The sequence below is a fragment of the Hippopotamus amphibius genome, chromosome 12, assembly GCF_030028045.1.
Source record: "Hippopotamus amphibius kiboko isolate mHipAmp2 chromosome 12, mHipAmp2.hap2, whole genome shotgun sequence".
In the NCBI taxonomy this organism is placed as follows: Eukaryota; Metazoa; Chordata; class Mammalia; order Artiodactyla; family Hippopotamidae; genus Hippopotamus; species Hippopotamus amphibius.
In genome coordinates, this window is record NC_080197.1 from 62,679,946 (window position 1) to 62,700,164 (window position 20,219).

The window sequence follows — 20,219 nt, forward strand, 5'->3', positions numbered from 1 at the left end:
ACTGTTTAGCCTCCATGTGTTTGTATTTTTTGCAGTTTTTTTCCTGTAATTGATACCTAGTCTCATGGTGTTGTGGTCAGAGAAGATGCTTGATATGATTTCAATTTTCTTGAATTTGCTGAGGTTTGATTTATGACCCAAGATGTGACTTATCCTGGAGAACGTTCTGTGTGCACTTGAGAAGAAAGTGTATTCTGTAGTTTTTGGGTGGAATGTCCTATAAATATCAATTAAGTTGAGATGGTCTAATGTGTCATTTAAGGCTTGTGTGTTCTTATTTATTTTCTGTTTGGATGATCTGTCCATTGATGTAAGAGCGGTGTTCAAGTCTCCTACTATTATTGTGTTACTGTCAATTTCTGCTTTTATGACTGTTAGCATTTGCCTTATGTATTGAGGTGCTCCTGTGTTGGGTGCATAGATATTTACAATTATTATATGTTCTTCTTGGATTGACCCCTTGATCATTATGTAGTGTCCTTCCTTGTCTCTTTTAATAGTCTTTACTTTAAAGTCTAATTTGTCAGATATGAGTATTGCTACTCCAGCTTTCTTTTGACTTCCATTTGCATGGAATATCTTTTTCCATCCCTTTACTTTCAGTCTGTATGTAACCCTAGGTGTGAAGTGGGTTTCTTGTAGACAGCATAAATATAAGGGTCTTGTTTTTGTATCCATTCAGCCAGTCTGTGTCTTTTGGTTAGAGCATTTAATCAATCTACGTTTAGCATGATTATTGACGTGTGTTCCAATTACCATTTTCTTAATTGTTTTGGGTTTGTTTTTGTAGGTCCTTTCCTTCTCTTGTGTTTCCTGCCTAGAAAAGCTCCTTTAGCAATTGTTGTAAGTCTGGTTTGGTGGTGCTGAATTCTCTTAACTTGTGCTTGTCTGTAAAGGTTTGAATTTCTCTGTTGAATCTGAATGAGATTCTTGCTGGGTAGAATATTCTTAGCTGTAGGTTTTTCTCTTTCAAAACTTTAAGTGTATCCTGCCACTCCCTTCTGGCCTGCAGAGTTTCTGCAGAAAGATCAGTTGTTAGCCTATGGGTTTTCCCTTATATGTTATTTGTTGCTTTTCTCTTGCTGCTTTTAATATTTTTTCTTTGTGTTTAATTTTTGTTAGTTTGATTAATATGTGCCTCGGTGTGTTTCTCCTTGGGTTTATTCTGTATGGGACTCTCTTCACTTCTTGGACTTGATTAACTATTTCCTTTCCCATATTGGGGAAATTTTCCACTATAACCTCTTCAAATATTTTCTCAGACCCTTTCTTTTTTTCTTCTTCTTCTGGGACACCTGTGACTCGAAAGTTGGTGCACTTAATGTTGTGACTGAGGTCTCTGAGACTGTCTTCCATTCTTTTTATTCTTTTTTCTTTTTCCTGCTCTGTGGCAGTTTTTTCCCCCATTCTATCTTCCAACTCACTTACTCGTTCTTCTGCCTTAGTTTTTCTGCTGTTTATACCATCTAGAGTATTTTTAATTTCAGTTATTGTGTGGTTCATTACTGTTTGTTTGCTCTTTAATTCTTCTAGGTCCTTATTAAGTGTTTCTTATATTTTCTCTATTTTGTTTTTGAGATTTTGGATCATCTTTACTATCATTACTCTGAATTCTTTTTCAGGCAATTTTCCTTGTTCCTTTTCATTTATTTGGTCTTGTGAGTTTTTATCTTGCTCCTTTGCCTGCAAGGTGTTTCTTTGTTTTCTCATTTTTCCTAATTTATAGGATTTGCTGTCTCCTTTCCTTATGCTGCCTAGTAGTAATTCCTCTTGTTTCTACTCTCTGCCCCCTGTGGTGATGTTGGTGCAGTGTCTTAAGTAGGCTTCCTGGTGGGAGGGTCTGGTGCCTGCTTTCTGGTGTGTGGATCTGAATCTTTTCCCTCTGATGAGCAGGGCTGTGTCAGGTAGTGTGTTTTAGGGTATCTGTGAGGTTAATATGGCTTTAGGTAGTCTGTGTGCTGATGGGTGGGTTTGTGTTCCTGTCTTGTTTGTAGTTTGGTGTGAGGTGTCCAATACTGGCAGTTGCCGGCAGTTGGGCAAAGCCAGATATTAGACTCTGATAGAGGCCTCCATGAGAATTCTCTGCAGTTAATCTTCCCTGTGGCTGAGGACTCTAGTGATCTAGCATCAGTAGACCCAGTGCTCCCTCCCCAGAGCCTCCAACTTGACTTCTGGTCAAGGAATCCAGACTCCAGAGGTCACCAGTTATGTCAGCATCTTTGCAGTCCTTTCTGGTTTCCAAGGTCTTCTGTTGATATTCAGCCATTTTTCTTGTGGGAATTATTGCATCTTTTGATATATTCCTGGTGCATCTGTGGAGAGGGATGCTTCCACCTCCTTCTACTTCACCATCATCTTTTCCCCCCTAATTTATTTATTTATTTGTTTGTTTGTTTGTTTGTTTGTTTATGGCTGTGTCAGGTGTTAGTTGCGGCACAAGGGATCTTTGTTGAGGCATACAGGATCTTTCATTGTGGTGCGTGGGCTCTTCATCATGTGCTCTCTAGTTGTGGCATGCAGACTCCAGGGCACATGGGCTCTATAGTTTGTGGCATGCAGTCTCTCTAGTTGAGGTGCGCAAGCTCAGTAGTTACAGCATGTGAGCTTAGTTGCCCTGAGGCATGTGGGATCTTAGTTCCCTGACCAGGGATCAAACCCACATCCATTGCATTGGAAGGCAGATTCTTTACCACTGGACCAGCAGGGATGTCCCAGGGAAGACTTTAAAGGAAGTTGGTTTGAGGGTCATGTCACGAATGGAGTTCAGTTTTTCACAGATTGAATTATGTGTGAGATATTCAAGTTGAGATGCTTAACAGATACTTAGAAAACATATGTTTGGGGTTTACAAGGACAGTTGTGAGGGGAGCTATTGGCATGTGGGTAGCAGTGGAGGCCAGGGAATGATGACCCTGCCATGCTGGAAGACTATTGCTGAGTCTTCACTCAAAGTGTTGACTCAAGGAACCCTCAAGAGTTGAGGGCACTAAAACATGAAAGGTCAGGGAAAGAAAGAAAGAGGAAAATATCTCAGAAATCAAGACAGGAGAAATTTTCATAGTAGAAGAAAAAGCTCATAATACAGCATTAAATGATACAAGCTGTTTATAAAATGTTCCATATTGTGTTAACCCTTTCATTTTAAACATATACTACACACACACACACACACCCCACACACACATATTGTGTATATTGCCCTGGGCCATATAATTATTGGTGAGTTTTAGTTTTCATTTCTCATTTGCTTTTATTTCTCATTTTTCTGAATTTCCAAATTTTCAACACCAAGTGCACCTATAATAGTCAGGCTGCACATTTTCACCTGGAAAATGCAGAAATGTCTCTGCCAAGGATGTACCATCCTTTATGTTTTTTCAGCAGGATTGGATTCTCAGAGCATGTAGACACTTACTTGGCTTCATTCTCATGTAGTTTACTCCAGACTGGTCCTTCTCAATTTTTTGTCTCTTGGAAAGAAAATAGTGCGAGCAAGAAAGCCTCTTATTTCCCTGTCGATTTCTGTTTATCTCAGAACCTTTCATATTCACAGCCATATCTAAATTTGTGAATCTTCCTCTGAAAACCTATGTGTACCTGGCACTTATTATGTACAATAAATACAGATTGATATTTAAAAAGTGTGATAACAGTGAGGCAATTTCCCAGGAATGGACAAGTAACTTATTTCCTAAACATATTAAACACTTTCATACCTTTGTGCATTTGCTGATATTATTCTCTCCTTCAGAAATAAACTTATCTCAGCTATTTTAACAATTCTTTTGGGATCCAACCTAAAAGTCATCTCTTCCTTACACTTTTCCTTAATATACATTTATCTACTACAGACAGAACAATTGTTGCCTTGTCTGTATTCTCAAAACACTTTCTATATTTTGCAATTATAGGAATTATCACATTGAATACTGTAAATTTTAATTGATGTGTCCATTTCTCCAGAGACTGTGGGTTCTTCAAGGCAGTGATCACGTCTTATCTATTTTCTAAGTTTTTGTCCTCTGAGAAACAGACACCAAGACAGGAGTAGGTATGAAAACACTTATTGGCAGAAACACCTGTGAAGGGTAAAGAGGTTGAAAGCAGGAGCAGGCAGGGAGGTGCGGCCAGACACAAGGAAGAGACAGTGAAAAGGAAGGATGAGGTAGCCATAGATTGCAGCCCAGTTTTTTAAAAGTCTCAGCCTTATAATAATAATAATTATTATTATTATTTTTGCAGAAAGAAGAGTCAATTGTAATTAATAAAACACTAGAATTAATAAAAATTAGCAACTACACAAAAAAATATACACACATAACCACACTATATATAGTGACTCATAAAGGGGAAAGCAATGGTCCAAAACCACCCAATGTGGCTTGTCAGTTAATGAAAGGAAACACACACACACACACGCACCACGCACGTGTGCTTATGCACCCACAAAAACAAAAACAGTTTTCAACAGTACACTCAATCTACAGCTCACACAAATTCAGAATTATTATACAATGCTTCCTTTCTTAATACAAAAGATTCCTATTTGCATGTTGTGTGTGTGTTGGTTTAGTATTGACATTTTAAGTATATTAGTGTTCCTACATACATTTTTCCTTTATTGAACAACCTTTTCTTTGGGTTTTGTCTTCATGTGTACTTTCCACCTACCAGAAGTTTCAGGTTGGCGGGCAGATGGGTGCCTTACTCTATGAACAATTTGATGCAATGGTTTTAGTAGGGATTTCCATTAATAGGGATTGGGATTCCCCAAGCAAAAGTTGCCCATTAAAGGAATCACCCGTTGGGCAGAAATGGGTTGGTGCTAGTACCCATCCTTGCGGTCCTATTGACTAGGAGCAGCCACTGTGATGGATGCACAAGGGAGGCACTCAGGGCTGCCAGCCAAGATCCCTGGGCCAGGATCTCTTGAAGGAAATCTGAATGGCAAATTCAGGGCTGCCACACACATCTATAAAGGTAGGTGAAGTCCTTTAGGACTGCACTCATGCTGCCTGGCTTTCAATCTCTGCCACTTATTCAATTTGTAAGTTTACTTAATCTACCTGTACCTCAGCCTTCTCATGTGTAAAATGGTGATCATATAGCCCCACTCATAGAACTGTTGGGAGGATTAAATAAATCATAGGTACCACGTTTAGCACAGTCACTGGCACATAGTAAATGCACAATAAATGTTAGCTTTTGTTAGTACTAGTTCAGTACCTGGCACATCATACTCAATATTTTTTTAGACCTGTGAATGGAGTTTAATGAGAGTAGAAGACAGCGGATTGATCTTTACCTGCAGGATTTGATAAAATGTCTTATAAAAGGGATGAGCTACATCTTGATAGATGAGCACAAATTCATCATACAAATAACAGGAAGATTGCCTCGCCAGGCCAAAGAAGTAGATGAAAAGGCGCAGAGATATAAAAGTCCACAACGTATACAGAGTGAATGGAGAAAGAATTGGTCTCATACAAATTGTGTTTATGCAGTTAAATTCATGAGCATTTTCAGATACTCACTGATTAATATCATAAAGCAAACACACAAAAGAAATAAAAGAATAGCCTCATTCAAACAATATACACTCACAGCACTGATATAAACTTTGGTCAATTCAGAATTAGGTATTTTATTTTATTAATAACATCCTTCAAAAGCTTGACAGTAATTCATGGCTTGTGCTAACATAAGTACCTGTTTGATTACCCGCATGTTTATAGACGGCTATAGAGTGGTTCAGAACTCTCCGACTGGATTGACAAGTTTTTTTTATGAATGTAACCATTTGATTCAGGAAGCATTGTAGATTATTTTGAATTTGAATTTATCATGGGTTCTGCCTTGGTGGTGGGGGATAGTGAGAAAAGTCTAGGCCGCAGACTTCAGGGTTCCACCCTGTGCTGTCCCGCTGTGAAAGTAAACTAACTTCCTGGGACCTTACTTCCCTCTCAGGATACAGTCCAACAAGTTTTTGTTTATTGGTTTTATCCCCGCTGATCCAGGGCCTGCTGTGAACCAGGTGCTCTGCTGGGGGCTTTGCATACAGGATCTCATTTAACCCTCCCTGTAACCTTGGGGTGACCTCTAATATCCTTTCCTCTTCCCCGAGCTTCTGCCATTGGCTGTTCTAGGACCCAGGGCAGCTGTTTTCTTATTTCAGTCATGTTGTCATTCTCTTTGGTTGGGAACAAAACAAATGAGCCATGATGTTTTCATGGCTTTGGAGAGTACAAATTTCCCTGTTATTTACTTATTTTTTATATCGTAGTGCGTATATGTTCATCCCAAACTCCTAATTTATCCTTTCCCCCACCCCACCACCACTATCCCCTTAGGTAACCATAAGTTTGTTTTCTGTGCCTATGAGTCTATTTCTATTTTGTAAATAATGTCACTTGTATCATTTTTTTAGATTCCACACAGAAGTAATATCATATGATACTTGTCTTTGTCTGACATCACTCAGTACAGTAATCTCTAGGTCCATCCATGTTGCTGCAAATGGCATTATTTCATTCTTTTTTATGGCTGAGTAATATTCCATTATGTGTGTATCTGTATATGTGTGTGTGTGTGTATCTTCTTTATCCATTCATCTGCTGATGGACACTTAGGTTTCTTCCATGTCTTGTGTATTGTAAACAGTGCTGCTATGAACACTGGGGTGCATGTATCTTTTCAAATTACAGTTTTCTCCAGATATATGCCCAGAATTGGAATTGTGTGATCATATGGTAATTCTATTTTTAGGTTTTAAGTGGGAATGTTCTTGTTTGTACATGTTAAGTATTTGTGGATGATGGGCTTCCAGCCAGCAATTTATACGCAAATGGTTCTGGAAAAATATTAATTCTCTTCACATTGCACTGGCAACTTTTCTGTAAATTTGAGATTTTTTTCAATTTATATACATAAACATGTATTTAGATATAATTATATGTATAATTTATACAAAATTAAAATTTAATACTTTTAAATATATAATTATACATAAACATATATATATTTCTCCTATTTCCCCATTTTATTAAAGTTCTTACCAAACCAGTTTTATGTTATCCGTCAGCCTCCCCCTATAGCTAAGTAAGTTATTAAAAATAATTTCTAAATTTTTTAAATTTTTACATTTTTTAAAAATCAGATTTTAAAGTGCTGGGATAATAACATAATTTATATACTATAATTATATCATAATTTATAATTCATCATTTTAAGAAATAGGAGAAATAGAATTCATTCGTCTAGGTGACCAGTTAAGTAGCTATTCTATTCACGACTTTCCAAGTATACCTGTGTTCTCTCTGGTCTCTGCCTTTGCATAAAATTACAGGCTATGCAGTCCAAGGAAGAGCTCATACCAGTGCACGAGAGCCAATTGCTAAATTTTCAGAAATGCTGTGGTCCCGTTTTAAACACAACAGTTGTGTAAAATTAAATTACATAAACTTAAAAAAAATCAATTATGCTGAAAAGAAAGATAATGCTCAAAACTCATTGCATCCTAGTTGTTGACTACATTTTCCTGTACCCTATGCTCTTGAGGTTATTTATGACCATTGTACTCACATAATGGAAATATTCTATAAGGATGTACTACTGCTCTTCCCGTCTCCAGTTCAGTAACATCACATGGGTAGCTTGCAATTGTCCCTTAGTTCCATTTCACTTGGGTAACTTGCACCCGGGGTATGTAAGGGTAGCTCTCCCTTTTCCTGCTCAAGGTGGGAATAAATTGAGAAACAAGTCCAGGACCAGCAGTTAGAGAACCAAATGAAATCTTTGTTGTCTATAAAGGCTGGGTTGGAGGAGTCTAGCGTGAGAACATTTTGGATACAATAATTCCCTATCCTCTAATCTAGGCCTGGGAACCTGAAGGAAATTTAGTCCTTAGAGTAGATATTTATAGAGAATGGAGAGAGGAGAAAAAAAACACCCAGACCTTTTCCTTTTTCTTTTTTCTTATCTCTTTCTTTCTCCTGAACCTAGGATGCAAGGATTCTCTAGTATTGAAATATCAAAGCAACAAAAGTCTAGGAGATTTTTTGCTTTAATTTCTTCTTTCTTTCTCTCTTTTCTCATTAGAATTTTTCTTTTGCAGGTGATTTTGCACCCAGAGTTCCTATCCTCCACCAGCCCTCTGTTACCCATGGATTATGAAGAGTTTGTCCGAGGTTGTCATCTTGGAGTATTTCCATCATACTACGAACCCTGGGGTTATACTCCAGGTATGTAACATGTATAGATTGTGAGATATTTTAAACTTTATTAGTATATTATTCTATACACATGTATGTAATAGTCAAAGTTGATATGTCATTTCTACTAAAGTTCTGGTTTTGTAGTTTGTTTTAAAAGTGATTTTGGTTGGATCTATCCCAGGGTTCAATTTTATGCTTTGTAGCTCCTGACCTAAGCATAAGGACATAACATATAATCTTTTATATGTTTATGAGGTTGTGGTTGGACATATTTTAGTGGGTATCTGAATTGTTGCCTCACTGCATTCCAAAGAAAAAGAATGTTTTATAAAAACTATATATTTTTAGTTAACTTCACCAGTCCTATCTATTAACATGAAGGAGAAATTAACTGCAAGGAGGGTTAATATGAGAAACAACGGTCCAGCAAAATTGTTCTAAAGTTTATTTCAGAAGAATTCTTTTTTTAAATGAAAGGATATATTTATCTGTTAATTAGATACTGCATGCACATGGTTAAAGACACAAATAGTATAAAGAGATGTATAGTGAGAAGTCATCTTCACACCCTTGTCTCCCAAAAAAGAGGTACTTTTAAGATAAAATGCCAGTTCAGTGGTAGGTATTATGTGCAACGACATAGCTCCATCTAGACCCTCCATCCTCCACCTTCCTCTGCTCCGCTCCCCACCCCCCGCCCCCGCCCCGGTCCCTGTTTCTTTTCTAAGATGGTGGACTCTCAGATCCGCTATATGTTTATCTTTTCTGGCCTCTACTAGTATGGTTACCATGAGCAGCAAGAGATGTCAATTTGTATTTGTACTGAAATGCCTAATCAAAAGGAAATCATACTTTAAACATATGCCAATGCAAAGAAGACGACGGTTTTTCCATCTTCTTGGTAATCAGTGATTTTCCTCCTAGTATAGATATAATTCCACTTATAATTTAGAAGAAAAGGCTCAGAAAACATTTTTATTTATAATGAATACATTTTTCCTTCTGCATCTCAGTGTCATCATTGCCCACGTAAGGGGCAGCAGCAGTCAGGGTTAGAGAGGTCATAGGCTGAATTATGAGGAGGATTTTTCTCATCTTTGCATACTGATTCCAGAATTTAGTATAGAATTTCACATTCTGTAAATTAGGATACTATAATCTTTACAGTAGGAGTAACATGAAGGCTCTGCACTTTTTTAAAGTTTTATTTTGTTTTATTTTATTTTATTTTATTTGTCTGCACTGGGCCTTCGTTGCTACGTGCAGACTTTCTCCAGTTCAGAAAAGCAGGGGCTACTCTTCGTTGCGGTGCGTGGGCTTCTCACTGCAGTGGCTTATTTTGTTGCAGAGCACTGTCTCTAGGTGCCCGCACTTCAGTATTTGTGGCTCTCAGGCTTAGGCGGTCCGTGCCATGTGGGATCGGATTCCCTGACCAGGGATTGAACCTGTGTCCCCTGCATTGGCAGGAGGATTCTTAAGGCTCTGCATCTTTTGATAAAGGTCCTATTCTATTCTTCTAGGCTTCACCAAGAATAATTTGTCAGCAGCTGCAAAATTATTAGAATTTTGGGGGAAGATTGATAAGTAATTACCCATTCTTGAAACATGACATAGAAAAGTTATTGATCTAACTCCTCTAGCTATCTCTCTTGTAGTTCCAAAAATGTTATTGGCACCAATTCCACTTTTGTGAAGGCGGTGTCTTCTTACTTATGAAATGCCCACATAGTTATCCTAAATGGCTTATAATAGAGTATCTGTCTTTCGAGATATATTAAAACAATTCACTTGATGAACTTAAAACTTTGTAATCAGCTCTTATTCCTATTATTTCTAGTAACATAATTTACAATCGGAAATACCGAGAACAAAAAAGTGCAAAACCAAAGCATGAGTGACCAAGGGAATGTGAAAAGTCATTTATATTGGGTAAAAGAGAATGTTATCTAACTTACAGCAGACTTTCTGCCAGAGTATCATTTCACAGGACAAAGTTAAACTTAACTTGAAATGACAGAGGAAATAGATTTAGTGTGTTAATATAAAGGCCAGCAAAGGTGTTGTAAAAGATAAGTAGACAGAAAAAGGGGTGTGAGAAATACATACCCTACAGTGAATGAGTCATTTTCTGTTTTAAATTAACCAAAGGGAAACTCTCTGGCTGTGCAGTGGTTAGGGCTCCACGTTCTCAGGGCCAAGGGCCTGGGTTCGATCCCTGGTTGAGGAACTAAAATCCCACAAACCGTGCAGTGTGGCCAAAAATATAAATAAATAAAAAATTAAAAAATAAATTAACCGAAGGAAGTTGGCCTCTGTTTAACTAAAGGAAGTTGGTCCCTCTTTATGCACAGAAATAGCAAAACCTCTGGTGGTGTAAGTTTGACATTAGCATATTAGATAATGCTCTAATTTTTTCTTTAGAATAATTGTTTTATGTTGTACTAACTCTCACTCCAGAAAGTGTTAAAATCTGTGTTTTGTGTTTTGAGAAAACTCAGTGAAGATAAACACTGACTTCATTAAATTCACTCAATGAACATAAACTGAGCTTACATGGGTCCCTGGCATTTCGTTAGATGGGTGTTAGTGAGTATTTAATAAAAATAAGGATCTGTGAAGTTCTATAGAATTGTAGGCAAAATTTTTCTGGGGAGGAGTCCCAGAGTTTTCACCTGATTCTCAAATGGGTCAATAATCCCCACCCACCTCCTCTCTACTATCTTCCCCCAAATTCGGAAACCCTTGCTCTCTGGAGCTAAACCAAGAGGAAGTACTTGCAGAACAAGAGTATATGAGTCATGAGCAAATCTCTTTTTATCCACCCATAACCACTAGCCAACCAAGAAAATTCCATAATTGAATAGAAATTGCATGTTAACAATTCAAACATCCTTGAGTGTGGTGACATGTCTTATGACCCATCTGATATTGTCTAAAAAAAGATTTTGACTAAAAGGTGATAGAGGATTGAAAGAAACCATGGGTTCGCTGAGCATCCAAGAAAGTGGAAGGATGGGAGGAGCTGGTTCTGTCCAAAACATATTGACGTACCCCATACATTTGCCAAATACTTAGAGACACAAGCTTAGAACAGAGCAAAAAACAAAGCCAGCTGGAACGAGAGAGTCAGGACAGGGTAGCAGTTCTGAGCAAGGGCTCTGTACCTGGGCACCTGGCTTCAAATCCCAGCTCTACCACGTCTCCTGGCTTTGTGAAGTTGGGGAAGCTATTTAATACCCCTTGTCTCAATGTCTTCATCTGTAAGATGGGGAAAATGATAGCCTCACTTCACAGGGTGGTTGAGAAAATTAAATTGGTCATGTGTGTAAGGAGCTTAGTACCATGCCTGGCATAAAATAAACGTTGCTATTACTAGGTGGACTGGGGCTTTTCCTTCTCTGTGTGTGTAAAAGGATATTATTGCTGTTTGAAGCCAAGCCTTTGTCTATTTCCCCTGGCAGCCGAATGCACTGTGATGGGTATCCCCAGTGTGACCACCAACCTCTCTGGCTTTGGCTGTTTCATGCAGGAGCACGTGGCTGATCCCACTGCATATGGTGAGGCTTTTTATCATGAACCCAGCTGGGGGAGAAGGGACCTCTAACCAAACAAACCATGGGGTCTTTACAGAGCCCAACTCTAACGCTATCCTGATGGTTAAACTAATGTGTATACTTCCTGTTCAATTAAAAGTAAATTTCATTATATGACCCAAAGCAAAGATTAGAATGATACTAATATTGAATATATTGCCCCAAAGTAGTGCTAAGCTTGGACAAAACTTATCTTTTCACCTTTTTATTTTTCTGACCTCGTTTGGTCCTCTGTTACCTAGAAGTGATGTTATGATAACCACGGCTTTTGGGTATGTGTCTTGGTCAGCATAATTACTTTATAAGTTCCGTGCCTCGTTATCAAGATTCACATTGAAGATGGCAGATGGTATCACCATCTATATGTTTACGTTGCCTAGCAGCAAGAAAAATTAGAATGGGCCGGATGCTCTGCCAGGACATTGCCAATTCTCTGGTCTTTTAGGGTTGCATTGTCACTGTTGTCTTTCCTCGGGTGATAGCTGTGGTCCTCACCTGTGGCTATACGGTGGGAACACTGGGGAATTTAAAAAGCACTGACACCCAGGTCTCAGCCGGGGGACTCTGGTTAGCGAGCAGCCCCGAGGACAATCACTGATCCGGTGTATCCCTGTACGGCCAGATTTTCTCTAGCAAGATCCATTTGGTTGGCTGTGTGCCGGTGATAGTTGTGAACCATTAGAAGGAAATACAGAGGAAATACAGCCTTGGGAGGGAAATGATAAAGCAGAGGCAGTAGGGGAGTCAGGGAGTGGATAAGCACCAGGTCTGTGATAGACCCTAAGGAGCAGAAGTAGAAGTGTTCTAAGGTCCTTTACCTGTGCTCTGGCTTCTGTGTCCCTCAGGTATTTACATCGTTGACAGGCGATTCCGCTCACCGGATGATTCTTGCAATCAGCTGACTCAGTTTCTCTATGGATTTTGCAAACAGTCTCGCCGCCAGAGGATTATTCAGAGGAACCGAACTGAGAGGCTCTCAGACCTTCTGGATTGGAGATACTTAGGCAGAGTAAGCAAGTTTGTGATCTACACAGAGGACCCCTTTAAAAATCCCAGCTGACTATAAAAGGAATTGATTTGAGTCATAATCTGTAAGGCCAATCTGTATCATCATTGTTAAGATCTCAGTGATGTTTTCATGTATTTAACATGAATGCTTTTGAGCTTGATATGAGTTTGCAGAGCCCTAACCCGTAAAATTCTTCGTATTTAGTTTGAGACCAGAACAGCCAGTCCAGCAGGATCTAGCCATGATCTTACTAATCACTCTATCGCCAGAGCTTAACTTGATGCATAACAGGTATTGTTTCATGAAAATGAGGAAAACATCAAGAGGAAAGTCCCTGTTTTGTTTCACTCTAAGAGATAATGTGATCACATCCCTCAACTATAGTGGGGAGTGGGAATAATCTTGCTTCTCAAAATGACAGGTACGGAAATACCTCCTTTCAATCCCACAACAAGTTTATAAATACTCAGATGTTCACATATCTTAGCACTGAATGCTTTACTAAAAACTAAATTGACTTTGCCTGTGCATAATGTATCTGCTGAGACCCTGCTCAACTCTGGCTGGCAAATGACAGATGCGGCCATCAGCCGAACATCTGCACCCACTAACGCTGGCAGCGAAGCTCGTTACCTCCCTCGAAGGTTAATTTTACTGTCTTCTTTTTATAATGAAAGTAAGGCCCTTAGAAGTTATGTTTCTTAAGGTCTGAAGCAGGATTTAAAGCCAGTTCGTCTGAGTGTTCAGGCCCTATCTTTTTTCCACACCACAGTGCTTCTCTGTAGAAGAAAACCAGGGTTTTCAATCGCCTCAGTGCTCAGTTCAGAGTTCAGTACAGCTAGTATGTCCTTCCCCTCCAATTGTTGATAGTATTTCTTTATTTATTCTCTGAAAAATAATAAACCTATAAGCTGTCATATTTTTTTCTGATTCTTAAATTTAGGATGAATAAAATCTACCACTTTAATATATATATTTTTGTAAGTGGGAGAATAAGATTTTATGTAACAACTTGGTTGTTGAGATATAAATATATAAATATAAACCTTTTTTAACCCATGCATTGGTTTTCTATCATAGTATTACCAGCATGCCAGGCACCTGACATTAAGCAGAGCTTTTCCAGATAACTTCCAAATGGAACCCACATCGCCACCTACGGTAAATAGTTTATGTATTGCTTATTTGTTTTGAAAGTTAAATGTTTTATGTATGCTAAATCCTAACAATACCTTTTACTTGGAAGTAGCTAAATTCACAAACTATTGTACTTTTTCATAGTGCTGCAACAAAACAAATAGAGAAACTGACAAATCAGACCAACTCTAAGCCCTCAGTTCAGAGTTAGCCTCTACGTAGCGTAAGTCAGCTAATTCATGTCACTGGAGGAGCACTTTCATACGAAAACACTCCTTGCTTTAGTGCCTGAAACCGCTCTTAGACATCCCATCCATCCTTTTGAGAGTTGTCAAAAAATAAACTGGCCTGCTTTCATCGGAAGTGAATTTGCTACCCAGTGTAGCATATGAGAAATTGGACTAAATGAGCATTTATGAGTGGAAATTCAGCAGTGCCCACCAGGGAGTCTTCCTCTAAAGTTCCCTTAGACATTTATTCATGAGACTAGAGTAGGCTACCTGTCATTAGATTCACTTAAAAGGAAACACAGCTTGAAGTAGGGCAGTATCTCTTCAGTGGAGTAAGTTCTTACAGCAATCTACACAGCAGTCCAAGAGCTAAACTTCTCTGCCCCCTACCCACCAGGAGAAAGCAAATACAAAAGACGAAACCCATACCATTGACCATGAGATCCACTTCAGCTTAGTTACATGCCCCACAGAAGCCAACATCTCACGTAAATCTTCATAGACAAGCTTCTGTGGTCTCCGCAAAGAATGTGAGCAATTCAAGAGGCATCATGTTCAAGGATTTCCAGGAGCTAGAGACCTTCATCAAGTATTTATAGATCCTCCAAATGCAGATGTAATTTTCCAATCAGGAGCCACTTTTACCATACACAGTTTTGCCTATACTTTATATTCCACCTCTGTTTGGTGTCTGGGGACTAGATCTAGAAAGTTAACCCAAGGTAAAATTTGCTCATAGAGAAAATGAAAGGCTTTTGTAAGTCGCTCAGTATACAAATTCCAGTTCCCATGTCCACGTTTCTAACAGAGTGACTTGCTTAGTTTGTTTAGAGGTGGTCACTGCCCTTGATGATAATTCAGCTATATTCACCCATTTATTCAAATAATGAGTATTGCGCTCCTACCCTGAGCCAGGTCCCAAGCCCAGGACTAGGCTCTTTTTTTTTTTTTTTTTTTTGTATTGCTTTCAGGTAAAATATCTGAGCTTTGAAGTGACTGTGCATGTATGACATAATAATGTCTCAAAATAGCTGAAATTCAGAGTGATGAGTGCTGTAACAATTTCATGCCTTTGGCGTTCTGATTGATGCAGCATGTGCACTCTTAGAGAGCAGGGATCCTGTTTTTCATCTTTGTTTCTTCAGTGGCATAAGGGTGTCTGACCTACCGGTGGTGCTTCGTGTGTGTTTATCCAGTGACTTATCTCAGTGAATCTTAGGTAGAAGGGCAACTGATTAAAACCTACTGATATTCTGCTCATTAACTGAAAGAAAAGGAACTGATGGAATTTCAGGGTCAGTGAAGTGGGTTGGCTTCCAGAAATCTTTCTAGTGGTGGTTGTCCGTGGAATACCCAGGCTGCCCATGTTCTGCAATTTGAGCAAATCTGAAGGATGACATAGAAACTGATAATTTCAACAGTGTATCACGGCATTTGATATTAAAGGCTCTGGGGTGATCAGAGCCCTGGAACCACTCTTTGCTCTATCACTTACGTGCCGTATGACCTTGGGCAAGTCATTTGGCCTCTCCAACCTTCAATATTCTTCTGAAAATGGGAAGAACAAATTGGTTGGAGATTAACTAAGATCGCATGTATATATAGCCCCTGGAACATTTCAGTGCTCTGTAAAAGAACGCTATTTATTTAATGAATCTCTCTTGAGCTTGGTGGTAGCAGAATCAAAATAAATCAAAGTTAATAGCCCCCACACAGACCACAAAAAAATCCAGCTGTGTTTTTTATTAAATGCACAAGCCAAGTGTTTACATCATTGAAAAATCAAGAAGTTGTTCTAAAGTTTTGTGTCTTATTTTTGTCTTTGGTAGACGGAAGGGTTTAAATATCCCAGGCCTTCCTCGGTACCACCTTCTCCTTCAGGATCTCAGGTCTCCAGTCCTCAGAGCAGTGACGTGGAGGATGAGAAGGAGGATGAGAGGTACGATGAGGAAGAGGAGGCTGAAAGGGATCGGTTAAATATCAAGTCGCCATTTTCTCTGAGTCATGCTCCTCGAGGGAAGAAGAAGCTGCATGGCGAGTACAAGAACTGAATTCCACCCTGGTTGCACAGGCTAATTTAGTGAGAGCATAGCAAGAATGACCATTGAAAGAAATGAAAAGGCCCCATGTGTCATTCTCTTCTCAGTGTTACAATGGGATTTACCCTCTGCCTAAAAAATGGAGGAGATTAAGTGAATGGCAACTTTGTAATTTATAATAAAATCCAACTTATTTTCCTAACTGCTTTTCCCTCAGTCAATTTAGGCACCAGGAAGAGTGTTAATTAAAGGAGGAAGACAAAGTGTTTTTAAAATGATTATTTTAAGCAATAAGAATTTGTATTCCCTAATGTGGATTTTTAAATTTTCATCGCCATAATCCTTTGCTTAATGTTTATACAGCTTCTATACCTGCTAAACAAGTCTGCCATTTCCCCCGCAAAGAGTCCTGACTCCGCTAGGAATGTGCTCTGCCTTTATATTTCAAATAATTTGGTCTTCAGTGATTATTTTTATTTTTCACATGAGTCAGAACCATGAATTTATACCTAGCTTTGCAGCCAGTCAAAATCCATAAGACAATAGCCATCCTCAATCCAGATCTTGATACATATTAATGCATATATACAAGGTCACCTCAAAGTAATGATCAGAAGATGTTACCATCTGTACTGTAACAGTTTTTTTTCTATTGTTTAAAAGGAAAGCCTTTTTGAAAACTGGGTCAATCTTCCATAAGTGATACATTGTTAAATCCATATGAATAAATATATCAATATTTAAAGATTTAACTGCATTGATAATGTCTTTTTTAAAATATTTGTTTATTTATTTATTTATTTATTTATTTATTTATTTATTTATTTATTGTCTGAGTTGTGTCTTTGTTGCTACACGCGGGCTTTCTCTAGTTGTGGTGAGCGGGGGCTACTCTTCCATGCGGTACACAGGCTTCTCATTGAGGTGGCTTCTCTTGTTGTGGACCATGGGCTCTAGGAGCGCAGGCTTCAGTAGTTGTGGTGAGCAGGCTCAGTAGTTGTGGTGCATGGGCTTAGCTGCTCCTCTGCATGTGGGATCTTCCCAGAAGTGTCCCTTGAATTGGCAGGCAGATTTTTAACCACTGCACCGCCAAGGAAGTCCCCAATAATGTCTCGTTTAAAATACTTTTAGATATTCAAATAAGATAATATGTGCAAAAACACCTACTATAAAATAGTGCCTTATGAAAGATAACATTTAAAATTATCTTTTAAAAAATTAGCAAAAAAGAAAATGTAGGGTCTACTTAATTATAATAAGGACAGTGTTTCTGAGACTGTTGAATGATTGAAGTTAAACATATTCATGTTTTAAATGTGGTTAAACCTAAATTGTAAAAAACAAAACAAAAAACCCCTCATATTCACACTTGGATTGTGAGTAGTGTTATATTTAGATTACAGTGAATGCCTTGGTTGGCCTAGGTCTTTATAGGCTCTAAAAGAGTTTAGGTCTTCTCAGTGCTGGGTTGTTGATGGCAACAAGGGTAGAGTAACAATGTCAGATGGTGCAAGGCCAACGGAAAACTGTACTCCAGCTCTCCTGTTGCCCCGTGGCTGGGGAAAAGCAGAAAAATGGCAGATACAAGCAACAAATCAGGTGAAAATGGAGGATGTTTGCAAACTCTTCTCATTCAGAGGTTTGAAAGGAAGGAAAATAAATTACCTAAAACCCAATCCTTGAAAAATGCTCAAAGGATACCAGTTAAATCAGTGTCTGCAGAACAGTTTGGAAAGCTCTGCAGAGGAGATCAGGAAAAAAAATGTGAAATAGATTTGTATTACAATCCAAACACTCATTTGTTGAAGTGCCAGAAAAATCTTATGATAAAAATGGGTTTCACTCTTGCAATAACCCATGAAAATATATCCCTAGTAAAGTGGCTCAATGTGTGTATTCAAGCAATATTCTTGATTGGTAATTGGTCGATCCATGGCTACTGAAAGCATGAGCTATACAGAAACTATAACTTCTTAATATAAAACTTTAAAATTCAAGTTTGTTTTTTTTTAATGAAAAAAATAGTCCTCTGATTAGAAGTGAGTACAAGTGGTATAGGACACATGGAAATGACTAACTTGCAAACACCTGGCTTCGAGTGGCATGTGTAGGAATCAGCTTCTACTCTGCACTTGGTCCTCTATTCAAACAGCTGCTGCCATCAGACTCCAACCCCTTGCTCCAGTCACTGGGTTGTCCTTTCCCCAAGACTGACAAAGCCTGGTGTTTAGTTGTCCTTTCCTCAAGATCAACAGAGCCCGGTGTTTAGTTGTTCTTTCCCCAAGATTGACAATGCTCAGTAAGGAACAACCAATAGGACTGTTAGATGACTCTGTGTCTAGCACCGTGCCTTATACATGTAAGTTGCATAAATGAATGGTTTTATTGGGAGAAACAGAGATACAAAAAAAAATTGATGCTCTTAAAGAATGCATGCATAAAAAAGAATAAAGAATAAAGAATGTATGTATCCATAAGTTGGAGCACATGAACTATAGAAAATTGTGCGTGCTTGACCAGCTGACAGCAAGACTTTCTTAAGCAACGTACCACCCTTCCTTCCATGGTAAGAGCTAGAGGGAACACAGCTGGCTTTACATATATAGATGGGAATATAGAATATTCCTAATAGCTTTCTAGGACACAAGGAAATCTCAGAAGAGGGATTGGTTAAATGTACTTGAGGAGATTCAAAGAGACTTCCTAGGATAAGCCTATGAAGTAGGTTCTATGAAGTAAGGTGGGAGATACAGTCGCCCACTTCACATTGTGGTTGTAAGGATGGAATCAAATTAGATATGAACATTTCCTTAAGGAATTTATAGTCCAGTAGGAGGAGACCAACATGTTGCATTCCCAACTCCTCTTTCTCCTGAGGCCAAGGTAAAACACTGCAACTCAGGGTTGGTAGGATACAGACTTTTATTTCTCATTAGCAGGTAAAGAAGAAATGCTAGTTGGAGGCTGAGTTTAACCTCCCACCTTCTCTCCTTGCTTAGGATCATGATGGTGCTATGGGAGGGTGGGGGGAGAGGAGGAATCCACTGGGGAAACCCAGGGGGACAGAGAGTAATTGAGAGCCTACCCTGGAGGCCACATAGCCACAGGGGAGTTAGGATATAGAGGCAAAGAGGGGAAGAGCAACTGGAACGGGGTGAAAGTGGCTGCAGGTCCAATGCGGAGGTGGGGTATTCTAGTGCCTGGACATGCATACGAGGCTGTTATTTCCCAATTTTAAGACACAAGCCATACAATGTGAAAAATTTTGACCACTGATTGCTTCAGTTTTGAACAGGACAGATATAAAGAGAATTGCAAAGACACCCCAGGACAGATAGAGAGTTATAGCAAAACTGGCACAGGGGCCTTTATGCAACTACTGGGTTAATGTGCACATCTGCATGGTAAAAGAATGTTCAGGAAATTCAAGTACTTCTAATATTGGAGCTGATATTATTTTAACAGCTGTTGGTCATTTAGACAGCTTTTAAAAACTGTTTTAGCGGGAAATACTTGAGATTGTTCTAGTTGTATAAGAATTACTTTATAAGATAGACTTTAAATGTATTCTGGGACAAGACATAGTATTTAAGTAGTCCATATGTACAAGTCTATGTCAGGTGAATAAATAACTCTCAGTAAACTGGACAAATACACTGTCTAGAAAATCCACTTTAAAATCAAACAGTAATTAATGACAGGCACCTATTATAATGCTACATAGCTTTTTTTAATTTTTAGCATACTATTTTTTGGCAGACATCCATGTTACATTAACTTGAATACAGTTTCACTATTCAGTTATGAAATGAGATACAGACAAATCTTATTAGCAGGGTTTTGATTACTTAACACAGTAAAATTGTAATTTCAAGTTACAGAGACATTCACATAATGATATTCTTTGGCCACTAACGAATAGCTATATACTGATGACAATACTTTCCGCTTATAACATTTATCAATAACAGCTCTCAAGAAATTAAGTCAAAAATAAT

At 38.6% G+C, this 20,219-nt stretch overlaps 1 protein-coding gene across 1 annotated transcript in view; it reads left to right on the forward strand.

Annotated features, from left to right (window-relative positions):
- Positions 1-16,973, forward strand: part of GYS2 (glycogen synthase 2) — a 59,310-nt gene extending 42,337 nt beyond the window's left edge. The window contains exons 12-16 of the mRNA XM_057702075.1: positions 8,114-8,240; positions 11,675-11,770; positions 12,652-12,815; positions 13,896-13,976; positions 16,012-16,973. Of these exons, the coding sequence (XP_057558058.1) occupies positions 8,114-8,240; positions 11,675-11,770; positions 12,652-12,815; positions 13,896-13,976; positions 16,012-16,233 (690 nt within the window). The 3' untranslated portion in view covers positions 16,234-16,973. The remainder of the gene's footprint in view (positions 1-8,113; positions 8,241-11,674; positions 11,771-12,651; positions 12,816-13,895; positions 13,977-16,011) is intronic.
- Positions 16,974-20,219: the final 3,246 nt, after the last annotated feature.